Source organism: Empidonax traillii, unplaced genomic scaffold (genome assembly GCF_003031625.1).
Source record: "Empidonax traillii isolate 1590-97213 ecotype Southwest subspecies unplaced genomic scaffold, ASM303162v1 scaffold27:size3997909, whole genome shotgun sequence".
Classification (NCBI taxonomy): domain Eukaryota; kingdom Metazoa; phylum Chordata; class Aves; order Passeriformes; family Tyrannidae; genus Empidonax; species Empidonax traillii.
Window position 1 is genome coordinate 337789 of NW_020955220.1, and position 24735 is coordinate 362523.

Genomic DNA, 24735 nt, shown 5'->3' on the forward strand with positions numbered 1-24735 from the left:
CAACTGGCCCCAGCCTGTTGCTGAACCCCTGCAACTGACCTCAGCAGATGTGTGAGAACAGGACAGACCTAACCCTAGGGCCTTCCAAAGCAGAAGGGTAAGCGACACCTCCCCTCACAAGGTAGCAATACCCACCCCAACCCACTGATCCCCTCTGCCCCAGCAGTTTTGTGGGAAGGAGCTCTCCCCCTTGTCTCCACACAGCCATAGCTGTGTCCGCCCAAGCACCACGTGCACTTGTCCAGGTTAGAGCCACCAGCTAGAAGAAAATCAAGCAATTCAGAAAAAGATCATCTTTAATTTATGAAATGAAGAATCATTCTTGAACTTGGTTAGAAGTTGCACAAATAACTTATGATTGAACAATCAAGAGCTACAGAAGCCTCACGGCAGGAATGTCTTGGTCCAAGACAGAAGGCAGCCGTGTCCTGAGGCAAGATGGCAGGTTGGCAGGCTGAGACCCCAGAGGGAACCTGGCACTAAAAAAAGAACAGCACACCCCTCAGCCTGCAGCAACACTGCCTGCCTACCCCCCTCCTCCTGCAGCAGGCACAGACTTTGGCACATCCCTTCTCCCTGCTCCCAAACATATCACAGGGATTGAGGAGACGCCCCCTTACCTCAGAGACCTCTTTGGGGATTACCTGTCCCATCTGCTCGCAGCCAAAACCAGGGAAACCAAACACCTGCTCTCCTTGTTGGATCCCTGTCTCAGCAGCCAGGGGAGATGATCAAACTCAGGCACTGTTTCCAGCACAGAGGACTGAGGTGTCTACCTCTCCCCACAGCTGTAAAATCTCAACCCTGTGACTGCCCAGCATTGTATCAGACAGGCTCCAAAGAGGAACTGAAGGCACAAGAGCAAGACACCTGGTGTTCCTCCAGGCTGTGCTCTGCAACAGGGGAGTGTGCCAGGCTGCCTCACCAGGTCACCTGGGATGGCCCTGGGCAGGGAGGCACTTCCATCGGCTCATTTAGGGGTTGGTTCCCTGGCCTGTGCCAGCATGGGAGGGGGCTCATGGCACAGCTGTGTGGCAGCACTGAGTGGAAGGGACTGTGGAGGGGAGAGGAGGGATAAACATAGGCAATGGGATGCCAATGAGATGATCCAGCTCAAGGCTCTGAATTCAGTTCAAGCCCTGCACCTTTCTCAGGCTGGCAACAAGGCCTTCTGCAAGGCCACAAAGGACGGAACCTCAGCATAAAACCCAGCCAGCAGACCCTGGCTGTGCAGGATATTGTCCTGGAAACAAGAAATGTCTAAGAGTGGATTTGGTCCAAGAACGGCAGCACTGTATGTAGGAGGGTTGTACCAGTTACTAGGAAAGGCCTTTGAGGTCCTCTCATCCCTGCTCCTGCTGTTCTGTCATCATGCCCTCTGTCACTTGGTCCCTCAGAGGCCTCCCACTCCACTCCCCAAAGCTGCAAGGCTCTAGCAAGGAAGGACTGCCTGTGCAGTCTCCTCCTGCTTAGCCAGAGGCTGTGGCTCCCCAGGGCCATGCCCAGGGCAGAGGAGCACACTGGGGACGTGTCTGCCTCTAGCAAACACTGCAACCCAGCACCTTCTCACTAGAATGAGCAGCTCTCTGCTCCTGGGACAGGCTGGGACAAAATGATCTTGCTCCTGTGGCCAAATGATCTGTCCCAGGCCCCTCACATGCTGAACTTCTCTGCCTTCCACAGTGACCACCTCCTGGAAAGAGTAAACATTGGCGTGACAGCGTTTCACAGTTGAACCGCAAGCAGCAGGCTTTCTCAGCCTGCCACCCCTGCGTTTCACCTGCCCTCTGGCACCAGCCTGGAGCCAGCAGCACCCCGGGGGCTTGGACACCCCTAGATTGTTTTGACCTCTGGTGCTCGGCCTTGAGTCAGGCTCTGCCGCTGAGCCTTCACCATCTGCAGCCGCTTCCCGTGCAGGCTGAACTGCGACCAGCTGAGGAGCTGCAGCAGCGCACACGCGATGGGGACGAAGACGAGGAGGTAAAAGCAGCCCTGGCGAAGAGTTGGCTCCAAGGCCACGGCAGACTCCAGCTTTGGCTGGGCACTCACCACGTTGCTCAGGGGGTTGCGCTGGAAAATGTCGTAGCCTGGTGTCAGAGAAGAGTTTGTGAGACTGGGGGCACTGGGGATGGGCCCTCATCCATTCTCTCTGAGTGACTGGCTGTGGAGATGCAGTGACCAGGCACAGCTCAGCAACTGGAAGAGCCCTCTGCCCCCACCCAGGGGACAGGACACTGAACTCACAGGTCTGCCCTCTGTTGCCCCGCTGCTTTCCCCAGGAGCACCCTTACCTGTGTATGCACAGAGCAGCCAGGTGCCAATCAGAGGGGCAAAGGTCTGGCCCGGCTTGGTGACCAGAGCCACCATCCCAAAGAGCAGGGCTGAGGCTGCTTGCTTCCTACGGTTCAGGACTAGATCCTCGTCTACCAAGTCGGTGACCACCAGGTTCAGCAGCTTACAGGTCCCTTCTGTGAACACTCGGTTGCTGCAGAACAACAGGCAAAGCACTGAATAGGGGTATCAAGAAATTACAGGAGTACGTGAGAGATCAGAGAAAGCAGACAGAGAGTGAGAAAGGTTTCCCTGCACTTTAAATAAGAATTTCAGAAGCCCAGGTTACAGGAGGGGAACAGCACTAGCAATAAGACTTTGTACCCTGCAGCAATGCCTTGGATCATTCCTGACCTGCCACACAGACAGACCTGAGGACACGACAAACCAGGCCAGGGGCTAACAGGCAGCTGCAGCACACACTGAGGGCTGTAGAGGAGGAGAGGAACTCTCAGCAGCTTGGAAAGGCTGCTGCCAGTCCGGTTGGTCTGTGACCTCCTGAGCATTGCTGCCTCCCTCACAGCAAATATATTGCAGTGACCCATCCCACATGCTCTCAGAGCTGGAAATCACATGGTTTATGTGTGACTCTGGCTCTTGTTCCCTGCCTCCCACCCATCTCCTTAAAACAGGGACAAATAATTTTGCTTCCCAAGTGGCAGAGGGCAGGGGAAGTGCTGCCTGCCTACCTGGCAATGAAGATGCAGAGCAGATACACCTGGTCAGGTCCTGCCAGGAGCATGACAACACTCAGAGCCAGCTTCAGGAAGAAGAGTCCTCGCACTACAGCGTAAACCCCACAGCGGCGGCAGAGCGACAGGAAGTAGAGGTTGTTGAGATGGGGAGCAATGTAGGAAACACCTGAGCAGAGACACAGGCACAGACAGCTCAGTGGAGTTTCAGTTTCCACCATGCCCCCAGGTCTGATACTGAGAGTAAGAGAACAAGGCTGGCTATTGCCAGCAGGACTGTAGGACACCATACAGAGCATCCCCTATGCACATACAGAAGGCTGCAGCAGATTTACTCTGTGGCTTTGTGGCACAGCACACACTTTCCTACAGAGGGAGGCCTTCTCCCATCAATCTCATGGGCAGGAAGGAAGAAGAGATTTGCCCAGTGTCACACAGAGGCTGCGACTCAGCCCTGGAACAAAAATCAGAAAGGCAGAACTGCCTGACCAGACCTAGCCTGCACAGAACCCTTCCAGGGTAACTCTAGGATCACTGCCCACATATGGTCCATGGAAATGGTCCATATGCTGTAGAGGGAAGGGGTTTAAATTCAGGGCTGTGTTCCCTGCAGCATCCTGGGGACACTATCTGCAGCCTCTAATGCTCAGAGCAATACCTCTGTGGAGTCTGGCGTCCAGCATGCCAGGCTTGTCATTACTAGAAGAGACCCCAATTTGCTTCTTTGCCCAGGAAGAACAAGTTAGAGGTCCCAGGGAAGCGTGTGGGCTGTGTGCATGTGTGATAGCCCAGGGACCTGCAAGTGAGCACACCTCTCCCCAGACAGAGTTTGGGAAGAGCAAACCCAGACTCGGGCCAAGTCCTACCTAACTCAGCCACTCCCTCCAGTCCCACCTGAGACTCACCGAGCAGGAAGGATCCAGTAGAGACAGAGATCTGGTCTGACAGCAGGTGCTCCAGGAACAGAGGGAAGAAGTTGCTGTTAAAATGGCAGTGAAAAACCTGTGAAGGCAGCATGCAGACAAGCTGGTCAGCCAGAACAGCAGTGAGAGAGAACAGAAAAGGCTAAACAGCCCTCTGGGCTCTGTTGTCCTAAAAGCCCCATGCCAAGGGACCATGCAGGATGGGCCTGGAGTACTACAGCAGAGCAAGAGCTTGGCTGTGGAGTTTCTGGCACTGTCAGCTGAGTTTGCAAAGCTGCAGTGCCCCCAGCCATGCCCACCATGTGCCCGGGGTCAGCACTGCTGCCCAGCTGCCACAGCTCGGCTTGCACAGCGCAGGGCTGCTGGGGCAGGCAGGGCCAGCAGGTGACAGCAGTGACCATGAGGCTTTGGGGACACAGCAGCATGGCAGGAGGGAGGCAGCTGCTGGCAGGAGGACACAGATAAGGCGGCAGCAAGGCTTGAACACAAAGATGCAAACCAGCATCAAGAGCCTGCCTGAGGGGAAGCGAGGGACCCTGTGACTGCAGCACACAAAGCTGGGCAGGCTGCCAAAATTTGGTAGTAATCACTGAAGAGGATGAAGAACAGAAATGGCAAAGCCAACTGGGAGGTAGATCCAGCTGGACAGTGAGAACAGACAGTGACGTGAGCCTCAGGAAAGCGGAAAGGGGAAGGAGACTGTGCTGACAGCCACACCAGCCAGCCAGGCCCTGTGCTTCTGCACCCCAGATGGGCTGCACAGAGCTCAGCCAGGCCCCGTAATCCAGCCTACGCTCCAGAGGGAGGAAGGAGCACCCCACAGCTTGCTCAGGAAGTATTCTCAGTCACAAGCAGGGAGAGTGGCTACCAGCTGCTGAATCAGCCAGCATGTGCAGGAGGCTCCAAGAGCAATTGGGTGCTGGAAACATCTCTGCCCTTCCTGGGGAACTCACACAGTGCTGAATCACCATGTCAAACAGCCAGAGCCAGCGCTCACCCTCTGAATCACAGTGTGTCGCGGCTGTGCCTACCTGGACGAGATTCATGCAGACAAACCAGAGGAAGTTGCGATGCCGGGAGAGCTGCTGGAGATACTCTGCCAGGGTGATCCTCTTCTCCTGGGGGACGGAGAGTTTCTCAATGTACAGCCTAAAGGGAAAGGAGGGAAAACAGCGACCGTAAATCCCTCACAGGAAGCAGGACAGAGCCCCCAGCTCTTCCTGTGTAGCTGCAGAGCTGTCTCTCCTCAGCTCCCAACCCAGCTGTTCCTCTTCCTGGACCAAACCGAAACAGTGGAGTCTACAACAACAATTGCTTATTGCTATCAAGAACCACAGGCAACAGGTCTCCCAAAGTACACCTGTCTTCCAAATAAAAAATTCACATTTCTGTCCATAAACACGTTCTCTTATTAGCCATTCCGCTACATAGACGCTTCTCTTCCAGATCCCAGTGGTTAGCTCACCTGGCAGATCTCATCAGGATCCACTGCTACGACAGCATAATGCTGGCAGCTCTTAATGACAGGTGACAAGAGGGGCAACCCAAAGAAAAGCAAGGAGCTAAACAGGGAACATTAGCTGCGCTGTGGCCTACCAACAGCCCAGCCACTACCAGGCAGCTAAAGCAAGCAACAGGGCGAGACATTCACTTGTCCAGCTCCATAGGGAATGAGCAGCAAGGTGGTCTCATGCTCAAGCAGAAATGCTTTCATAAGCTGCATCTGACATTTTGCCACTCACAGGCCTCACTGGGTGCTCTAGATATTAACTCATTTCATATTCCAAACACTGGATGGCCATACAGCAGGTCAGGGATCTGCCTCCAGTTTGGGCCAGGGGTGTCACAAGAAAGGTTTGTTCTTTTTTCAGAGGGCCTTCAGAGCTAGTGTGACAGAGATGATCCTGGAAACTGTATCAATAGACAAGACCACAGATGATTAACAGAAGTTTGCCTTGTCCTGGATCTTCCCACACATTCAGTTTGCTGCAGATCTATGCCAGGCTTTTGTCTCTGCTGAGAACTGGTGACACTTACTCTTTTAAGGTTGATTCCTGATCCCATTTTTCTTTCCCATCAGCCTGGAACCGCTGGCGGAGCAACTGTGTGGACAGTGTAAAACCAATGATGGAGCAGAGGGCCAGCAGGACACAAAATATGCGAAAGGAAAAGAAGTCCTCCTTGTTCCACACTGCATAGGACATGAAGACAGAGAGGGAGCCTATGGCACTGAAGAGGGAGCAGTAGAAGTTGAGGCTAGTCCTGTCTTTTGCTGAAACAGCCAGGTCTGCGAGCAAGGCATTGTGATGGAGGTCGACCATGGTGAGAAAGCTGTCATACATGCAAAGGCAAAGGAGGAACTGCAAACCAGGATGAGCCCAGGCAACCCAGAAAGCCAGGAAAGAGATGGCAAAGAGGGGGCCATTGTGGCTTAGTGCTCTGAGCCTCTTCAGAACCACTTCAGGGGAAGAAATCTCTGCTCCTGGTCTGCAACAGAAGGAAAAAAAAATATTTTAGACACCTGGACAAAGCTCTGCATAACCATGTGTTCTTCCTCTCCAAGAGAGTCACGTAAGTGGCACAGACACAAATAGAGCTTTTGCTCACGTAACAAGCACCCACATCAAATACCTTCTCACATAATGTGTGAGTACACTGAAAACACGGGTCTAAGAAGACCAAAAAGGGTGGAAAGGGATTTTTTTTTTCTCCAGAGAGAGTCTCTTCTTGACAGTGCTGTACTGTCTGCATGTAGCGCACTGTAAATGATTTCAATGAGTTTTTACTGGTTGCAGAAAGCTACACTGTGATTTTCATTAAAATACTGATGTAAATACACAACAAGTGCTAATGGCCAACAATGTAGAGCTCAGCTCCCATCCCAGAAAGTTTGGGAACAACTGGTCTGAGGTATTCCATGTGGAAATAACTGTCCTTTTCCCGTTTGCCTCCCAAGCCATGTACAGACACTCCAGTAGCCCACTAAGAGTCTTGCTCATATAGGAGGGGTTTGAGATGTTAGACACCCATATTTTAGGTTCTGCACCACTCATGATTGTTGAGGGTTAGGGTCACATCCACCCAATAGGTGTGTGACTTCCTCTATACAGCTAGGTACTGAAAACAACAATAATGAACTTCAAAAGTGCCAGGAAAAGGTATTTAAGAGTTCTATGCCCCAGAAACCATTCCTTCGCCATCATTTTAAAGCTCCCAGTTTCACATCATCTTCCCCAGAGAATAAACAGCTTCCCAGCCTCTGCTGGAACTTCACTTACTGCTGTGTGCTAAGGAACACTCGGTCACTCAGCCAGCCGAACAGAGGGTCATTGAGGCTGTTCCAGATCAGAAACACTGTCTAGGAAAAAAAACAAGACAGTGAAACAAACCACAGGGCAGCTTCCACAAAGACTCAGTTCTGCCACTGAAGCAAGCAATGCTGAGCTGGCACAGTAAGCCACTAGCAGGAACTGTCCCAGCCCATCTTTCCTGCCCTATCACTCCTTTAGGATTCCCCTGTCTGGAGCAACTGGCAGTGAGGCCAGGGGTCTTCCCTGCCTGTGATACACTGCAGTGTCCCCAGAGAAAAGGCAGTCTTGAGAACAAAGTTTCCAGGTTTTCAATCCCAGCTTGTTCTATCTTTATATGAGTAAGAAAAACTGAAAAGCCTGAATTAGCACTTAGAAGGCTCCCTAAGGCTCCCAAAGGGGAACACCGCTGTTACAACTAACACTTTTCACACGTCTAGCAAGGAGCAGTCTTAGTTTCAGAACTTCTAACTTAAGAGGGCAGAGACTTATGGAAAAGACTAACCTCTCCTATCCAAAAGGACAGTTTATCAATCTTGTAAACAGAGACAAAGGTGTCCACGTAGTACAGGAGGAATACGTTGTGCAAAATGGAAACAAACAGCGACAGGGACCCGTAGATCACAGCAGTGGGCAAATGGAAAAGACAAGCCAGCAGTCGCAACCCCATGTTGGTGCAGTCAGCATTCAGCTCCCTCAATCACCTCCATTTCAGGTGTGACGTCTTCTCCCAACATCTGCTACATCTTTGTTGGGGCCAATCCATTGTTGCTCCTGCAGGAGAGGAAAAATAAACAAAAAGAAATAAAATGAAACCAGGTTCAATTTCTCAAATGAAGTAGAAGATGAATCAAGTTAATTGGTAAATCTTTGCCTGTAGAGATCAGAATTCATATTGCTTTGAGTAGCTGTTCAAAAGTGGATTGGAGGGGATTTAAGAGACTAGAAGGTCTCTGCTGCACTAAAGCTGTTTCATTAGGTGAGGCCAGGCTGCGAGCTCCAGGCAGTACGCCCCGTCCTTTACCCTGTAATGTTCTTTGTTATCCAGCAAGTAGCAGATTTATTTAAAGCTCTTTAAAGGCAAGGTCATAGGAGCAATCAAGCTCGACAGCTGCAAACAACAAAGCAGCTTTAGAAAACACACCTAGTCCCTGACGTTTTTAGGTACCAGTGTAAATTTTTAGCCAAATGAAAATGACAACAGTTGTGACGCAACCTCACACGTGCACCCTGCTTTCGTGGGCAGCCACAGCTGACTGCACCTGGGCCGGCTCAGACAGCAGTTATTTATGGCAAGCAGCACTGCTGCTTCGTGGCATGAAGAGACACGATCAGAACATGATGGCACACAGCAGACAAGCTGCCATCACATGATAAAGGCGACCAGAAGTGCCTTAGCAGTTCTCCAGCTCATCTTGGGAGTGGCTGAGATTTTAGGATCAGAGACTGAAACAAAGACACTTCGGCTGGACAGCAATATGTACAGAAATAAAACCAGTGGAAACAGCAGCCTTAGACCAGAACAAGTTGCTGGATGTTCTCAAGGGGCTGAGTGTGAGGAGAGGACTCCTCACATCGGCACTGACTGGAGCTCACAGCCAGGAGACAGACTGGCATCCTCCCATGATGTTCTCTCGTGCTTTGCAGGCTGAGCCCCCTCTCATGCTCAAGTTGCTACAGACCAAAGGCAAAACACAAGGTCCCTCTTCAGAGGCACTTGTGTGAAATATTAAGGGTACTTAAATCAGTACAAGCCAGCTTCTCCAACCAGTGCTGTCATAAGAAGGCCTGTTCACAGCACGTACATGAAGGGTAACAACAAGGTCATGTTCTTGACACTGTCAAAAGCCAGATAAGGGGCTGGTAGTCACTTCCATTTCAGCCCTCCAGGGTCAGCACTCACCCAGCTCAGGCACACTGCTGGGACTTTGCAAGGCGGGATCAGAGTGAGCACATAAGGAACGGGAACCTGTGCACCAAGCCAGCCTTGTCGGGCTTCCAGTACCAGCTGCAGCATGTCCACGCAGAAGAATAAACATCTGGGTATGAAACCTGATGAAATGCCAGTCCCATTCAGCATTTCCCTGAAGCCATGAGTATGACCACTTCTAGGCAAGATTAGAAGAGCAAAAATAACCATCCGCTCTGCCTAGGCCAAGGAATTCCTCATAACTAGTTCAGAAAGAAGAGCAACAGCATTTGTTCCAATCAATTACATCACTAGATTGAAACTGCACATCAGCTTCACTCCCAGCCAAAGCACTAAGCCTCAACTGGATCCAACCACAGAGCTCTTGTGGAGCTAAGTCACCATTCTGCGTCCCCGTCATGCCAAAACCCACGGCCAGATAAAAGGAAGACACTGCTTGGAGGGGAATTCAGCCAGACAATGAACTTCTGTAGGTGTAATTAAAGACAGACAAGCCTCAAAGGGAAATTGCACTTTGTATGCAATTGAAAAGGAATCATGATGTCTAAACATAAAGGTTAAGAAGAGGGGAGAGCTAAGCCAACTGTCCCACCACTAAGTCCTCTGTCTCTCACCAAGAGCCTTCTGAGGAGGACCGGCTCAAGGGCAGATGAAGGCACCAGAGTGCGATGCACTCTCATGAATGGGATGGAGAACAAGGGAACAGCATAATTTTACACCACATGAAACCTCAGTGTATCCAGACCGTGACCACTGCGTGCACATCCAACCTCACTACAAACTTCCCGCTATGTGGAGATGAGGGAGAACAAAGGAGGACAACTCAGGTGCCCAAGGGACGGAGGCAGCTGCCCTCTGAGGGAAGACTAAACAGGGGCTCTCCAGGCAGAGAGGAAAGGCTGAAGGGGGACATGACTGAGGTTTTACAGTCACATGCACAGGGTGAATGTGGAACAGTCAGGACACAAGATCTAGGAGCACTCACTGTAACTAGCAGGAAATCAGTTCAAAAATACTTCTTTACCTGGCAGGTAGCAAACACCTGACATTTGCTCTCAAAGGCTACACAGGTGGGTAACAGGTTCAAAGACAAATTCATGAAAAAAAGCTGTACACAAACAGCTACTAAAGAGAGCAGGCAGGGAAATTCCCTCCAGCAACTCGGAACGGAGGGCTATGCAGCCTGCAGGCAGACAAGTGGGAAGGCCACAGATGGTGGCCCAGCTCACGTGTTCTCCCCCAGAAAAGCATCTCCTGCTGCTGCCATGGGAATATGGGAAGAGACAGACTGACAGTGTGACCACAAGGGTAGTTCTTAAACTGGACTTGTCTTTGCTACTCAAATCCCATCTGAAAGCAGAGCCTGCTCAGGGCTTGGTTAGTGCTGCACTTCATGCTCTCCCCATCCAAATGAGGCCTCACTGAGCACATTGCACAAACCACAGCTGCTGAAGGTTTCAGAGACACCTAATTTTGTCATTTACATACTACAATGCTGTTCAAAGAGGGTGAACTTCTACTTCCTTTCCTTCCTCTCCCTCATCACTCCCTCGCAGATGTGCAACCCCTCTAGCCAGCTGATATTTGTGATTTTTTGCTACGATAGTTGTTAGGTCATTTTATAGATATTTTTTCCCTCCTCATCTGCAAATGTGCAGTTAAAAAGAAACAAATCATAGTTGTCTGTAAAAAGCAGATTTTGCTTCTACACCCAAAGCACTGCATTATTTAAGCTCACCACACTGGTATTTTCATAACCTTTTCCTTGGGATGGAGAATTACTCATGGAGTATGTCAGAGCTTTTCAACATTTCAACATGAGACTGTAAGCAGTAATGGGAAAAGGAGCTGCAGGAGGGAATAGCTATTCATTCACGCTGAACTTCTTACACACAGTCATAAAGCAACAAGCTCGTAAATTAGAAAGAAATGAGCCTTTATTTGAGGAACTTCTGCCTCCGCATTTGACATCTGGCTCCTGCCAGTGACGTCTGCAGATCTTATCTTCCTGAGAAGGATGTTTGAATACTGGCTACCAGGAAAGCTCTACTTTTGTTTGAGAGTTCTGGCATACAGCAGTGTCTGGAAACACACCACAGCTCTCGCACAGCTGCTTTAACTTCCCAGCCAGCTCACAGCTGGATTCACAAGTCCCTGTGTCCCATTGTGATTCAGCAACGCTTTGGCCTTTCAAGGCTGAGCTCCAGCCTTCCACAGCAGAAGTCACTTGTACTGAGCTACCAGCAGAGCCATAGATGTGAGTCTTGGCCCAAGCCAGCCTTTTAAGCAGGGCCAGAGGATTTTTATGTGCTGAGGTTGCCACTCAAGAGCCTGAAATAGTCATCTGCAGACCTGACCGCAGTAACAGGATGACTCTCACATTCATTCTCCACTGTGTGGGTAATGCAGGCTGGACTGTCCCAAATAATACTTCAGGATATGTCTATGTTTGATTCAGCTGTAACTACGCTGCTTCTGGTGCACATCCTGGATTTTGGGTGTTCTACTATCAGAGGGTCAAATACACCAGCTCCATGTTTCTGCAACTGCCACACAATAAATCCACCCATCAGCTGGAAAAGTCACCTGAGAGAGAACCCTATTTCTAGGCATCTGTCATGGCCAGACAGGACTGGGATGCTGGCAGTCCAGCCCCATTCATAGGGAAGCTGGGCTGGGACTGCACCTGTGAAAGGGCTGATGCTCTGTGATCTGTCCCAGCAAAGCACTTGGTGCTGGGCACATCAATTCCTCCCAGTTCCCGTAAGCGACAGTCATGGGTGCCTTCATCTGGCCAGGCTTATCCACCATTGACAAGTCCAATTTGGGAGCACAGAACAGGTTCTGCACACTCCTTCCCCAGGAGATGTCCAAGACATAAGACAACTCAAAGGGTCCTCAACTCATGAAGCTACTTGGATTCTGGCAGACTCTGTCAGCAAGACGGGAAATCCCTCCACAGAGCTATTTCACTGAATGAAACTGAAAGAGCCTCCTCTTAAACAAAAAATGCCTTTAAAAGCCTATCCCAGGAGACCTCCTTCCTAGACACACACCACACAAAATTTAGTCTCCTCTAACCAGACTTTGATCCTGTGAACACTCTTAGAGGTGAATGTAGCTCCAGGGCTTTGTTTCTCTGTTGCGCTACTTCTGAAATCTTCGCATTTCCTCAGATAACCCACTTACTAAGAGGGAGTCCCAAGGGAATGCCAAACACAGTCCTGTGTGAAACATGAAGGAATTCCCCTACAGCAGACTCCCAGCAGCCTGGTATTGGAAGAGTGAAGCAATGAAGCCTTTGAAACTCTTGACACCACCTGGATCAGGCATGGAAACATGGCTAGAAGAGACTATGAGGGCGTTTGCCAGTATTGTTTACCAACTGAACAATCACTGATCATTGTGTATCATGAGGTTTAGTAACACCCATTTTGTTACAGGCAATCATTTGCTTCCATCAGGCGCTTCCGTCACTCCTGCCGGGCTCATACACATAAACACAACTGCCACGCAGACAATTTACATCTCAAACCAGCTGGTAGTTTCTGTGGAGCTGTGTTCCGGCAGAGTAATCTCCTTCAATCACATCTCACTCCCTAATGGGTACACAAGGTTTGTTAATAGAGGTAACTGGGTAGATCTCATAGCCTTGGAACTCGACAAGGCTTTTAACTTAACAATACATGGCATCCCATGTCTAAACGATTGTTTTACAGCGTAAGGGAAGTGTGTTAGATGTACTAACAATACTGGCTTCCCCATCATTTTCTGTCAATATAAGCTCTGATCCTGTAGTGGACCTCCCAGCACTAGCATAGGAACAACTGGCAGGTAACTCTGGCCTCAAATTACAAATCTGGAAGTTAATATGAAATCCTCATTGAAAACAACCCCCAAAAGTAGGATAACAGAGGCTACGAGAGGGGATTATTGCAGGTATGCTGTCTGTTCTTTAAGACTTCATAGGAAGCACCAGGTGAGAAGCACTTTTTACCACTTTGCCAAGTGCAGCCATCAGGAGTTCCTGCTACACGCCTGTCTTCCCAACAGGGAGTCTCTTCACCTGTACAAACCTCCCAAAGCCAGTCCCTTCGCGATGCCCCAGCTGCAGCCACAGGGCCACGCACCACTAATGAAGAACTGGAAGGAACACCAGGGACCTCTGTAGCATTTAGGGCTAAAAAACACAGCACTAGGTCACCAACTGCAGCTGCTGATGTCCCACAGGTGCCACAGGAGCACAGGGAGCCAGGCGATACCTGTGGAGCGAGGCCGGAGATGAGGACGCCGTTCCTCTGGACATGGTCGAGCAGCGCTGCCACCCCAGCGCCCCAGCCACAGGGCCCCCCGCACTGAGGGGAGGCCTGACGGCCCTGGGGGAGGAAAGGGTGGCCAGGCAGCGGCATTGCCACCCTCCTGCGGGGGGCTCTCCAGGGACACTACCTCCCTCCCGCGGGGGGGCTCTCCGGGGCACTGCCTCCCTCCCGCGGGGGGCTCTCCGGGGCACTACCTCCCTCCCGCGGGGGGCTGTCCCGCGGGCTCCACGGCAGTGGGCTGTGCTGCCACGTGAGGGGAAGGTGTGACAGGTACACCAGAGCCCCACTCCCGGGCCGCCTCTCCTTACCGGGACCCGGACTCCGACCGACTTCACAAGGACTGAGACTGCCGCCCACGGGCACTGACAGCAGGGAGCGAGGGAGGACGGAAACCCCCCAGCCCAAAGTGGGACCGTCTGGAGTAACGGGGGGAGGTACATGCTAGGGCTCTACCACTGCAGGGAAAGGGGGAACGGCCCCACTGGGGAGGGTGTCTCCTCCATCCCACCCGAATTGCCTGAGTGGAGGGGGGAGACCCCTCACCCCACCGCGTTACGCTGCGGGCGGGGAAACAAACCGGAGCTGGCGATGGGGAGGGAGAGCCACCCATCCCTCCGGCGCCTCCTACCTGCGTCCGGTACCTGCGCTCCCCCGCCGCTCCGCCACCGCACGGCGCGCCCGCGCATGCGCGCCCTCTCCCCCAGGCCCCGCCCTGCGGCCATCTTGTGTCCTGGCGAGTGAAGCCTCCACCACCTCCCGGCCGCCATCTCGCGTGAGGTCACCCCGCTCCCTCATTTACATAGCCCCGCCTCCCAGGGGCACGAGCCCTTCTAGCCGGCAGGCGGACTGCTCTCTATGGTCGGTCCGCCCATCGCCAGGGGAACGGGGCCGGGCTTGGGGCGACAGCACTTGGAATCAGAGTCGTGCAGTCAGAGTGTCTTAAAAACATAGAATCATCGAGGTTGGAAGAGACATTTAAGATCATCCAGCCCAACCATCAGCCCAGCACCACCACTGTTACGCCTAAAACACTAAACCGTATCACCCAGTGCCAGATCCAGCGGCTTCTTGAACACCTCCGGGGATGGTGACTCCACCACCTCCTTGGGCAGCCTAGTCTAACGCCTGACCACCCGAACACTGAAAAAAAAAAAAAAAATCAGATATCTACTCTGAATCTCCCCTACCTCAGATTAAGGCCATTTCCTCTGCTCCTCTTACTACAGGCACAGCAGAAGGGACTGGCCCCACCACATTACACGCTCCCCTAGGGTAGTTATAGAGACCTATGTGGTCTCCTTTAGCCTCCTTTTCTCCAGCCTCCAAGGAGCGTGTGCCAAGCTGCAAAATGACACAGTGGAAACAAAACAATGTACATGGCTGCTTGGGGGCAGGCACCCTTCCCTGAAATCCATCAAATGTTCTGTCTGTGGTCCTAGTCATCAGCTACTTGCACTTCTCTCCCAGAAGTGTATTTCAGAAAATAGGGAGTGTTGTTGTCCTTTATTATTTAAGATATCTCTGTGTGCCTTTCTCTAAGAGAAGCAATTCCTGGGTTCAGCATAAGCATCACCTTCCACCTCTCACTGCTCTCATCCAGCTATTCTCAAATTTCACCTGGTAAAATTGAGGCAAAAGTGAATTTGCTCTTTGTAATACAATAAAGCCAATTTGTATCATTGCATCCTATTACTTTCCATGTTTTTGTGCATTAGACTTACTAGTGGTTTCCTAAACAGGTCATTTTTATAAATTCATAGAAGTCAGGCAACTAATTGCGATCAACAGTGTTTGTAATTAAGGAGTGATTTGTAGGTGATTAGCTTCAGCTATTGAGATCACCTGCAGCAGAGCAAGGTATAAGGCATTAATCAAAGAATCATTTAGTTTGGAAAAGACCTCTAAGGTCATGGAGTCACTAAATATCCCTAAGGAGTGTGTACTGCTGCTGCTGTTATGCTGGGTAATGATGAGCTGACCTTGAAGACCGACTCACCCTTTTAAAACCCCTGCAGAGATTTCTATCTCTGAAGGCCCATGACAGTGCAGGTGTTTACAATAAGGTAGGGCTGATGGAAGCCATTGATATGGCTTCTTGCTTAATTACAACTAGTAGATGAGCAGTGAGTACAAATACTAGCTTAGCTGCAGCTGACTGTGAGTAAAAAGTCTGGGGGTAAAGCAAAGGAGAGAAAAAGAAAAAGAAGAGCAAAAAGCTAGTAGGGTTCATTTCTAAACTATTTAGTGGTGGGCTCTTATCTGTGTTATTCAGTCTGTTACTTTAAAATTTACACTTCTAATATTATTACTAATAATGTTTTGCTGACTCAAGAAAGAACCTGAAGTTCTGGTGAGTGCTTTTGAGGTTTTTCCATGCTGGCTTTATGTGCTGATTTTAGCTGTTTCTTTACCTGTGTCCTCTATCTTTGCTCATGTAACTCATGTAATTGCTGAAGGAATGAGCTCCCTGTTGCCTTTTTTTTTTTTTTTTTTTAAAGCTACAAGGGCAAGTTCAGGCAGGTATTGCAGCCCTGGTTACCACAGAAAAACTTCCACAAGGTGTGATGTGGTATCTTAATGCTTCTCCTGGCTCTGTAAGTATATTCATTAAGGTACGTCAGTAAAGAGGCTGTGGAAAGTAAGCTGCCTTCTTAAGCTCAGGTTGTTTCTTCCTCTGTTAAGTGAAGGCATCATCCCGGATGTTTTTTCTCAGGATGTGAGTACTTACACACCAAACAAATGTCTGTCTTTGTGTTCTGCACTTATGACTAAAGACCAGTCTGTGTTGCAGTGTTTTTTCCAGTAATGGTGGCAAAACAATACCGGCTCTAGCTTAAATGTTTGTAGTAGTAGCATATGCCTGAGGTGTTCTGCAGTTTCTTTGGCTTTTTGAAAACACAAATATCTCTGGAGATGGTGCCTCTTTCATCCTGGCACATCTGCTTTTTGATCAAGCGGATGCAAGTCCACATAGAGTAGCATAACTTGGTTGTAATATTGATTCATGTCAGTGCTCTATCCTGTAAGATTCCTAGCACCACTTGATTGTGAAAGATACTAATGTAAATTGTTATTGTTGTATCATGATAGGCTTTAAAGACTTTGGTTCAGAAAAAATGACACAGAAGGGCCTGAGTGATTGTGTTCTTCAAAATACATTATTGTCTTTTGATTCCCATTAAAAAAATCAATAATGATATTTGTGAGCTATGTTCTAAATTGTCTAAAGACCGTAACAGAAGTTAGTTGGATTTTTTTTTTAAAGTTATTAGGAAGTTGTAGATCAGCAGATGCTGCAGCTGTCTGCCTTGAGAGATGCAAATACTGCCTTGAGTATTCCCATGGGTTATTCTAGCTCCGATGTTTGTTTGAACTTACACTAGAAGAACAATGTGTGTTGCTGTTGTTACAGAAGACATTTTTATATGCTGAAGGAATATGTTGTATGTAATACAACCCCAAAGCCTGGATAATCTCTTTCCTGCCCTGTCCCTCTGTTTGGGGTGATGATCCTATGGGAAGACCTAGTACAAGTGTGTAAAGTTGCACCTTCAGTACTTCTAAACATCCATTCTCAATGCAGGATATGTGGGAATGAGATCCAAGTGTATTTAAAACACAAGTACTTAAAATACAAGTATTTTGCTTTGACATGGGTTTGTGTCAATAGAGGAATCCCACTGTGGGCACAAAGTCCCTCTGGAGAGCCAGGCTATGTAACCAGCTAAGGCCTTTGCAGGACATCAGCAGACTCTCCCAAGAACACTTCAAGGACAATGACTTGTAATCAAGCAGCTGAGAGAGCAGGATGCTGTGAAAGTGCAAAACATGTTGCTCTGCTATGCAAACTGCCTGTGTGTGAGATAAGGAAGTGCTGGGAGGTAACTGGAGCTGGGCACGGGAATCAAGGCTGGAGCTGAATGATTTATCTTGGAGTGTGTAAAGTCAACAATATATAACTGGGAGGAACCAGATAATTATAGGGGTGTCTGAAGCAGCTTTTGCAGGGTAGGACCTCGCAAGGCCACTCGCGCAGTATCAGTAATACCATGTAAGGCTGAGATTGCCTAGGTAACGATATCAGAAGTGTCAGACATAGTTATGGACATAGCAAAACTGAGACCAATGAGAGAGAAATAATTAGGGGTGGACTGTCTGTTTGGGAGGAGACCGGAGTAAGGGAGGCATGAGCGTTGCAGAAAAAGTGGATCCTGAAATAAGAGAATAAGGTATAAAATGAGAGAGAGGTGGGAGCAGCTGATTGCAGGAGTGCAGACATCTACAGATGATAGTGAAGCCTGAGGACCTGAGCACACTGGAATGCTGAAGTGATGCTCCTTGAACAACCTGCTGGACTCTCCTTCAGGTCTATGTTGGAAAGACTTGGGGGAGGGTAAAGCAAAGAGGGCTAAGCGGTGTAGAAGGGAAGGGTGGCACCTGTGACTCAACAGCATTGCGTGTGGTTCATAAGACTTGATTAGTAGCTTCAGAGATGTGTGCAAAGTGATATAAATAACCATGAGATACTAGTGGTATGTTAATGAGGTTATTGATCATTCAGTTGACTTACTGGTGTGATTGACTGATAAAAGCTAGTCTCCTGAGTGTGTCTCAAGACTTCAATCTGAAGGGGCAGAAGTGACAGCTGGGGCTTGACCATGATCTCCTAATTTGGAAGTTTGAGCTAACTGATACTGGGAAATTTTCTTTGAAGAAGAGAGTGTGGATGGAGATGATGGATATCAGATGAATTCTTGAGTGAGAGGAGGAGCAGGTCTGTGTTCAGGCTGTGTTTGAACATGGAGGGGATCATTAGGACTGAACAGTATAAAGTGCAGATTAAAATGTGCTCGATTAAAGAGAATAGTGTCGAGATACAGAGCTATGTCTGGCAAAGGCTTTAGATGAGGAAAAAGATGATAGCTTTTGGTAGAGCTGTCTGTGATCATGAGACACGGGCACAGATTTGAACCTCAGCTGAGGAAGATCTCTGATGCAAAGGGTGCCTGCATTGGTTGCTGGGAAGATGAGTTGTGGTGGTAGCTTTAATAACACAGAAGTTAGGCTGTGCCAGAAGTAGGAATGTCAGAAAAGGAAAAGTCTTGGAATGTGTCCATACTCCAGACTTTAGTGCACCGGGAAAGTCTACCTAGGGAGAGGCTGAAGGGGTGACAGTGTTGAGATCACCTTGGCAGCAGGCAGGGGTGATTTCAAGAGCCTTGCCTGCTGATGCAGTCACCCTATGGTAACACTCACTATGTTTTATTCTTGGCAGTGCAGCTGTTCTGGAGCTGCTGTGTTATCCAGCAGCTGCAGTCAGAATAGGAGGAGTGGCTGCTCCAAACATCTCGGTCACCAGGGAGTTGCATTTTGACCCCTATTAGAGCACAGTTATGCAGGGGGGTGGTTTTTGGATCACTGGAGTCAAGTAAAATCTCGCTCTGCCATGACTAGGGCTTTTCCTGGTTTTCTGATCTCATACAGAGTCTGGACTTTGCACAAACCTCAGAAACAAATGCCAGACCCATATTAGACTTCAGTGCTTTCTGGGAATGTTGCTTTGAATAGCTGAAACGTATCTACTCCCTCTTCAAAGGGTCTGTATAAGGGGTGATTGACTGCAATGTGCATTAGCTGCTATTTCCACAGTTTATGGTGCCAGCTGAAGCTCTTCTCTTTGTGGTGCACTAGTAACAGCAGGATGAGACTAGTGTCTTCTGGTTTCAGAAGTGAAATCTTCCCGCTTGGCTGAGCTGAAGGGATTGTTCATAGAGTTCTGGTATCAGCTGTGCTTGTGGTATCTTCTCAGTTGGCTTAGGCAGCTGTAAGAATTTGGACAGTGAAGTAATTCCTGATGGAAAGTTCCCTCCCATGGTGTGAGAGGAAGCGGGGTCAGAGCCCCAGGACTGCTGGGGGAGTTCCTCAGACTGGATCAGTGGTACAGGAACAGATAAGGCTGCTTCAAGGCCTTCTGATGGCATAGGAAGTAGGAGGGCCTGCAGGCATCTCCGTCCATCTGCTGCCTGTGCTACTGCTTTCTTTGATCTAAGCAAAATAACTTTGGTATTGACCTTTAGTAAAAACATACAGAACCATCTGAACTGGTGGGTTTCTCCTGTTTCTACTGATCTCTACTTCTAATCTCTCTTAAATCCTTTCTACCTTGTAGCTTTACTTCTCTTTGGGGAGTCACGGAACTTTCACTCACAGTACCTGATCTTGCCTGCAAAACCCTTTTCTGTCTCAGGGATTGTGTTCAAGCTGTTTTCATATCCATTACCTTCCTCTACATATTACCATGGCAAATAACCTCACCAGGCTGCCACTCTCATCCCGGCTGTGCTCTGTGCTGCTGGAGAGGCCACAGGGATGAAGTGTGTGAGCAAGCATGGGGCAGAAATGGCCCCGCTTCATCTTAGCCCATCACACTGCATCTTTCTCCCTTTCTAGATGTAAGAGGTCACCTCTTCCAAGAAGTCAACCCTCCCCTCAGGTTGTGGTGGGCTTTGCCTGGCAAAGAGGAGACCTGTTCTCTGCAGCCCTGGGTTGCACTCCCGGTAATCACTACTGCTTGCAGGCACTAGGCATGATGTAGTAACCTCTTGTGGAAGTATTTAACACTCCTTGCTGGGAGCGTGTGTTTGTTGGGACAGTGTAGGTGTGCTTTTCTCCTGGAGAGCACAGCAAAGTATGTGGTGCTGTTTTACCTTTGTGGGGTGGGAGAGTGTGTCTGTGCAAAATCCAAGTTTTTCCATTATTAAGCAGCACTAGCATGGGAAGCTACTCCTCTAGATAAAAATTAAGGCCTGAAAAGACCCAGCTTGTAATGAGTTATTGCACTTTCCTTGAATTCCTGTGTTGCTGCCAGGCACGTCTGGCTAAGAGAAAACATTCCCTTTAGGAAGCCAGCCAAGTGCCTCTGTCCTAAGAATCAGTACTAGTGGTAGACGATCAAAGCTATTGCATGGTGCTCTGCGGCTTTTTGATCTGCTCTTCCACCTCCCCAAGAAGTGCTCGTGAGTCTTCTTCTGGATGAGTTTTTCTTAAAAGACTTCAAGCAAAGCATGATCTTATGCTGGCAAAAAAGGGGTGGAAGTGACAGGGAAAAATAAGAAACTGCTTTGTTGTGATCTTCTCCCACACACTATCAGGATGCTGGATAAGCTTGTATGACTGACACCAGAGCTATCAAAGACAAACTGTGGCTCGATAAGAACATTCAGTTTTAACCTCTCACTTTAGGCAGCTCTTGAAGTTTTGGGGTTTTTTTGTCCAAGGCAGGCCTTCGCCAAAGCTTTGTCAGATGGCAACAATTTTGCAGACTCCGCTCAAAATGGGGGGACTTAACTAGAAATAAGTCATGAGTTCTTCATTCCCTTGGCTGGAGGAAATTGGTGCTTTTGCAGTATTCATCCCTGTACCCTTGGGGTTTGCTACAGAGCAGTGGTAGATCTGTGGTTTTTCTGGGATGGGGAGAGGAAGAGGGCAGGAAGAAAGCTAGAAAGAATAGTCTGAAAGCTTGGGTGCTGGAACAGTGGAAAGGAAAAGGTAACTTAATGGGATCTCCATTTTGAAGCAATGGAATCATCACAGGGCAGTGGAATGAGGCAAGAATAGTCCTGGTTGAGAGTTATAGTAAATTAGATGGCCATGTCCTCCCCTGTAGGCCAAGTGTCTCTACTGTTGTGTTGACTTTCAGTATGCTCCCTAAGGAAGCATCCAAACCCATTCAAGCTGCCAGCCTGACCTGGGAACCCTGCTGAATTTGGCTGCTGCTTCAGGTGGACAGAAGACTTGGTGACATTCTTCACACTGTTTGACTTGGTGACACCAAGACATGTGAGATACTTGTATGAAGTTTCAGATGTTAGATACTGTGCAACACTTTGTATGTTGGTCTGTGCCCATGCTATGGTCAAGCTCACTTTGCATATTCTCAAGGACAGAGATTAGTCTGGCATGGACTTGAATATTTACACTTGTCTCTGTTTTCTGCAGCTCACAATGGGGTTTTTTTGTGCTTTACAAATACCTAAACAGAAAGCTCCCCAGATTCAAAGGTAGCTCGGGTGACAGTAAAGCACTACTGCCCTGAGACATGTCCTGAAAAACTGTGTGCTTCTGTATTGCTAGGAGGTAATTTCTGTTGCTTTAGATACCAGGAAAGTGCTACCAGCCTTGGGCATTTCTGTATTAACTGCTGGTGGATTCATCACCTGTAGTAACTGAGTAAGAGAGGGGTGAAACAAAAGCTTTTCTATGCTTGAGCTATCAAATGTCCTCTTTGGTTTTGTATTGCAAACATTGCTTGGTTGCTCCATAGCAACTCTGTCCAGGGCAGCTGGCACTGAAGCACGCTTTGCTTGGCAGATCCTTTTTGGGAACTGTGATGTCAGTCTCCTTGACCTGCATCAAGATGTGTGAGGAGGGAAAGGCCCTGCCAGATGGGCAGTGGGTAAGGGAATTGCTGCAGTCAGCTCTGGCAAGCCTGGGAATAGTCTGCAGTATCATGTTCTCACCAGAGATGACAATCTTATTTCAGTTGTCTGTAACCATCTTTGGAATTTTCTCTACCTTTTTTTTTTTTTTTTTTTTTTGGATGCCTGGTGTCTCATTCATCCCCAGCCAAGTGGGATTGAACCCTTTTCCAACAAGGCCAGAACTGCTGGAAAGTATTAAAGGGAGAAGCTGCCTTGTGCTGTGGCCTTTCTTTCTGGGTCAGTCCCTTATTGCTACCTGCTGCCAGTGACTGCTCCTAGTGCCCTGGCTTGGGGAGGCTTGGCTCTCACCTACAGCCTGGTGTCTGTCATCTCTGTTTTCAGTCTGTGGCACCAAAAAGCTGGCATGTATTGTTGGAAGTCAGTGGCTCTCAGGACCAGGGAGGCATTCAGCAGAGCTCATCTCAGGCTTTAAGGACTGTTTTGCTGTGTTCCTGCTCAGGAAATCCAGGTGCCAGGCAATGGATGTGGTGATTTTTCCCCAAGGCATATCAGAGCTTGAAATTAGAGCAAAGGAAGAAAGTGGCTGGTAGTCCAAAGAGCCAGGATCTCCTCTCCCTTTCTGGTCCTGCAGTTGCTCCTGAAGAGCTGGAGGCTGTCAGATGTTTACTTCCAAGGCCAGGCTGGCCTCTGGCTGTTGGCATGCAGCAACAAGGGAAGTAGGAGCAGGTGAATCATAGTATGGTTTGGGTTGGAAGAAACCCTAAAGATCATCCAGTTCCAACCTCATTGTAATGGGCAGGGACACCTTTCACTAGACCAGGTTGCTCAGAGCCCCCTCCAGCCTGGCCTGGAATGTTTCCACAGATGGGGCATCCACAGCTTCTCTGGGCAATCTGTGCCAGTGCCTCACCACCCTTAGAAATTTATTTCTAATATTCAATTTAAATCCACTTTCCATCAGCTAAAGCTATTACCCCTTGTCCTATCACTGCTTGCCCTTGTCAGAAGTCCGCCTCCAGCTCTCTCGTAGACCTCCTCTAGGTACTGGTGCTCTAGGGTCTCCTCAAGAAAAGGAAGGGGAGAAGAAACTGGGGGTTGGACCCTTTCCTCAAGTGGTACCACTTAGGTAATGTTGATGCTTGTGGTTGGTTTTCTTAAGCATTTGGCTTTTGATGCCTTCCAGCCACCAGATGGCCTGACAGATCGCCCTCCTGGCAAACCCTGTTTTCCCTGAAACACTGCCTGCTCTCACTTCCCAGTGAGTGTGGGACAGGATCAGGCAAGCTGGTACTGGTACTCTAAAAGCCCTATTTTCCTGTACACATGAACTTATCACACTCTAACTCAGCCCTGCAGAGTCTAGCAGGGCTTTGCTCCAGCTGTGGTCTCCCACATCCTGTCTCTGGAAGCTGAAGCAGTCTGAAGATCAATATGAACAACAGGCACTTGTGTAAAGGTGGGGTAAACCACATTGTCTGCCCCTGGGAGCACCAGGCTGCAGCTCTGGAGGGGCAGGGTGGGAGCATTGTGCCCTCTGCATACCAAAACCTGTTGCAACACACCTGAGGATTCAGAGCAGTGCTGTGCCCTGCCAGCCAGGAGCTGGGGTTTGGTGCCCTGTGCTTGTGCAGGTAAGCCTCTGTTGAGACAGCCTGAGAGCTCTGTGCTGGGGCACAGGGGACAGCTCTGCGATGGTGGGCAGGCAGGGACAGGGCAGTGCCAGCAAGCTGTGCAGTGAAGCCTGGCAGAGGCAGTGCCCACCAAGCCCTGGACCCCCATCCAGGGCTTGCAAACTTCCTCCAGAGCTGTGAATTCTTGTCTACAGAGAAATGTCTTCACTTCTATGGTGGGGCATGTGGCAATTTTGTCCTGGAATGCTCCCAGCCCTGCTTAATCCTCACATTGTTCCCCCATTCTTAGTTTTTCAGTTTGCTTCCTCTTGTGGGTCATCCTGCCTGGCTGAGCCACGAGCTTGTTTCCCTTATCCTTTTCCAGTGCAACATCAAAGCAGTTAATAGCTGTGCTCAGGCTGCCTTATGATTTGGATGGCCTGTCAGCCCTTCTCTTTGCAGCTACCAGGAAGACCTGGGAGCAATGATGCTGCCAGCCAAAATGCAGGGTGCTACAGTAGCTTCTGAGAAAGAGCTGGTCATCAAGTAGATGAGAACAGCTTCTCCAGGGCTGTCAAAAAGTGGCATGGAGCAGCACACTGACTCAGCAGGGGGGGTTGCTTTGTTTCACACAATGGATGCAATAGCTGCATGCTCTGTGCAGACCATTTGCTCTGAAACACAAACACTCCACAGAAATGATCCTGTGGATCTCCATAGGGATGAGGGGATGAACTATTAAAAGAGGCACTGAGACTGGTTTTCAGGAAGAGACCATTTATTCCATGTACCCACCTCGTGCTGCCATTGACACGCAACATTCCTTTGGATTTTTGTGATAGTTCTGAGCAAGGTAGGCAAGCAGGTTGTGACCTTTTTTGTTTGATTGTTTCATTTCCTCCTGTCTGAGGGAGGTGATGGTTATGACAGGCTTCGGCTTCTAGGCTGCAAGTCTCGTTTAAGGGTGCTGCCTAGACTTGACTAAATACTCTAGTGCTGTTCTGCTGTTCCCTGTGTGGGGTGAAGGCTTCTAGCCCTGAACCCATGGCAAAAGCAGGCTTGAGGAAGTGTAGATTATGAACCTCTAGGGACAGGAGCAACTTGTGCTGGTTGAAGAAAAGAAAAACCTCCACTGTGCAGTACCCAGCATTGCTCGTGTCAGCCAACTCTTAGGGGATGGC

The 24735-nt window shown here is 49.2% G+C and overlaps 2 protein-coding genes across 6 annotated transcripts in view; one reads left to right on the forward strand and one right to left on the reverse strand.

The window, feature by feature from the left end:
- Positions 1-278: 278 nt before the first annotated feature.
- MFSD13A (major facilitator superfamily domain containing 13A) lies at positions 279-14193 on the reverse strand. 3 transcript variants are annotated; one of them, XM_027907647.1, is made up of 9 exons: positions 14132-14193; positions 7760-8028; positions 7225-7304; positions 5984-6433; positions 4978-5095; positions 3929-4025; positions 3021-3192; positions 2292-2485; positions 279-2087 (listed from the first exon to the last, which is right to left on the reverse strand). In XM_027907647.1, exons 2-9 carry the CDS (start codon positions 7922-7924, stop codon positions 1834-1836), a joined length of 1530 nt encoding a protein of 509 aa, XP_027763448.1. In that variant the 5' UTR covers positions 7925-8028; positions 14132-14193; the 3' UTR covers positions 279-1833. The 3 variants fall into 3 exon arrangements, with proteins under 3 accessions (XP_027763448.1, XP_027763455.1, XP_027763462.1); XM_027907654.1 differs by lacking the exon at positions 14132-14193 and adding an exon at positions 13812-14094 and having other exon boundaries at positions 1834-2087; XM_027907661.1 differs by having other exon boundaries at positions 2055-2161.
- Positions 14194-16042: 1849 nt separating this feature from the next.
- LOC114071779 overlaps positions 16043-24735 on the forward strand; it is an 11250-nt gene continuing 2557 nt past the window's right edge. The window contains exon 1 of one of the 3 annotated variants that reach the window (XM_027909653.1): positions 16043-16062. The gene's annotated coding sequence lies outside the window, so the exon portion shown is untranslated. Of the gene's footprint in view, positions 16063-17665; positions 17870-24735 lie in introns of those variants that run through there. The other 2 variants (XM_027909638.1, XM_027909646.1) reach the window with 2 other exon arrangements.